Below are 2,038 nucleotides of genomic sequence, written 5' to 3'. Positions count from 1 at the left end.
TCTCGTGATCTCTCTTTTTCTCTCTCTTCCATGTCTTTAACCTTTTTTCAATCTCTCTCTCTTTCTCTCTCATTAATTAGGGATTGGCACTTTTTTCCATCACTCATTATCTCAATGATTTCAGTGTCCTCCACTGCTCAGGGTTTATCCCTCTTAGTTTTCATTTCCCTTTCTGTTTCCCTCTCCCTCTCCCTCTCCAGACCACCAGTGAGCCTATCTTCTTTCATTTTTGTTTTGGCTCCTTCACAGACAAACTTCTACTCTGTATTGTCACAGTTTCATGAGCATTTTACACTCTCTCTTCATCCCCCCCAGTTTCCCCTCCCTCCCTCCCTCCCTCCCCCCCCTCCCTCTCTCACTCCATCCCTCTGCTCTGCAGTAAAACTGGTGCATTGTGGTAGCAGAGAGAGGGGACCAGAGACAATGGAATTGAGAAGAAAGGTGGGGAAACTGACACAGGCAAAGGGAAGGCTTTGGTGCTCCTCCTATACCTAGCCATGAAGTGGGAGAGCATTTCACATGTATTACACTGTCATTGTCAGATATAAGTGGAGTGGTTTAAAGACACTTACACCTCAAGTGAAGATGAACATCTGCTCTGCACAAAGCATCATGGGCTCAAAGACTCGGCATTTCATTTAGTGTGTCATGCAAATGGAATATCCATGGAATATGAATTAGAATTCTATGTGAATATCTTGTATCTCAGTGACATCCTTTATGACATCATACATTCATATTCAACACCACAGTAAGTTTTGGAACCTCAACCAACTTTTCCCACATGACAGCACATCATCCTGAAGATGTGGAAGTGGGGGTTGTGGGTTCTGTATGCCAGCACGTTGGTCAAACCCTCTTCTAGCTGCTATCAGTGCTTTGTGGAGGTTGAAGACAGCATACGTCTGTGTTGGGGACACGTCCTCACCGAATACAACATTCGAAATGTAGACTCGTGCTTTAAAAAACTAGGGAATATTTTCAATAACAACCAGAAAGTGATTGAGGCAGGGCGAGTTGGTGAGAAAACTGATCCTGTTTTATTTAGGCACTGTGATTTGTCTTTCTAGATGGGTTATAAAATAAGAAGATGATAAGAACTTGGAACTTTGTATTTCTCAGGGAAAGGTTATGATCAGAAGCTGAAGGAGATCCTAAATGCTGAGATCATGCCCATGGCGGAGGAATTTGACAAGAAGATGAATGATGGTACAAGTCCTGCTGTCTGCGTCACTCCCAACAAAATAGTCCTTTCCTCATGTGCATTCCTCACTGCTAATGGTGTTTTCTAATGGTGCTGGGAGACGACATTAAATAATTGTTTTTGGAGAGAGAGTTAGGTTATTACTGTGGATTTTGTTTTCTGCATACTGTATCATAGTCATGGATGTTCAAAGTTTGATCAGAAAGAATACTTTGCCTTCCAAGAATGGAATGGACATTTTATTTGATGCACACAACCATCATTACTAGGTATGACTGTGAGATGTGGTTGTCTTACCTAGCTACCTTAAGATAAATCCTCTACAGATGTAGGATCATCATTTGAGACAGTTTGCTACAGCAGGAAAATAATCCTGCAGCAACAGGAAATGTGAATTATTATGTGGATCAAAATTAATGGACATTTGCATAGGGGTTGATACATTTAAGGTAAAAACAAGTCTGAAATGTCAAAGTGTAAAGTGCAAACATCAGAAGTATTAAAACCTCAAATACACAACATGTTTTACATTTCCTGCTTTGCAGGGAAGTTCCCCTGCAACAGGGTGATCAAATTAAAATCCTACATCTGTAACTGTAAGTCGCTCTGGATAAGAGTTTCGTCAAATGTCTAAAATGTAAATGTACTGTTTATAACTCTCTCTCAAACTTCCTCACTTCCCCATGCTTTTTGATTCCCTTGTTTTACACTGGATGTTTTACACGGGATGTTTTACACGGGATGTTTTACACTGAGGGCAGTGTTTTACACTGGATGTTTTACACTGGGGGCAGTGTTTTACCCTGGATGTTTTACACTGGATGTTTTACACTG

The 2,038-nt window shown here is 41.0% G+C and overlaps 1 protein-coding gene across 1 annotated transcript in view; it reads left to right on the top strand.

Moving 5' to 3' along the window:
• Window positions 1–806: 806 nt before the first annotated feature.
• spaca6 (sperm acrosome associated 6) overlaps window positions 807–2,038 on the top strand; it is a 16,181-nt gene continuing 14,949 nt past the window's right edge. Inside the window, exons 1-2 of the mRNA XM_070437303.1 lie at window positions 807–1,020; window positions 1,123–1,260. Coding sequence (XP_070293404.1) covers window positions 807–1,020; window positions 1,123–1,260 — 352 coding nt within the window. The remainder of the gene's footprint in view (window positions 1,021–1,122; window positions 1,261–2,038) is intronic.

The sequence above is a fragment of the Salvelinus sp. IW2-2015 genome, linkage group LG35, assembly GCF_002910315.2.
Source record: "Salvelinus sp. IW2-2015 linkage group LG35, ASM291031v2, whole genome shotgun sequence".
Classification (NCBI taxonomy): Eukaryota; Metazoa; Chordata; class Actinopteri; order Salmoniformes; family Salmonidae; genus Salvelinus; species Salvelinus sp. IW2-2015.
This window is presented reverse-complemented; position numbering and strand designations above follow the sequence as displayed.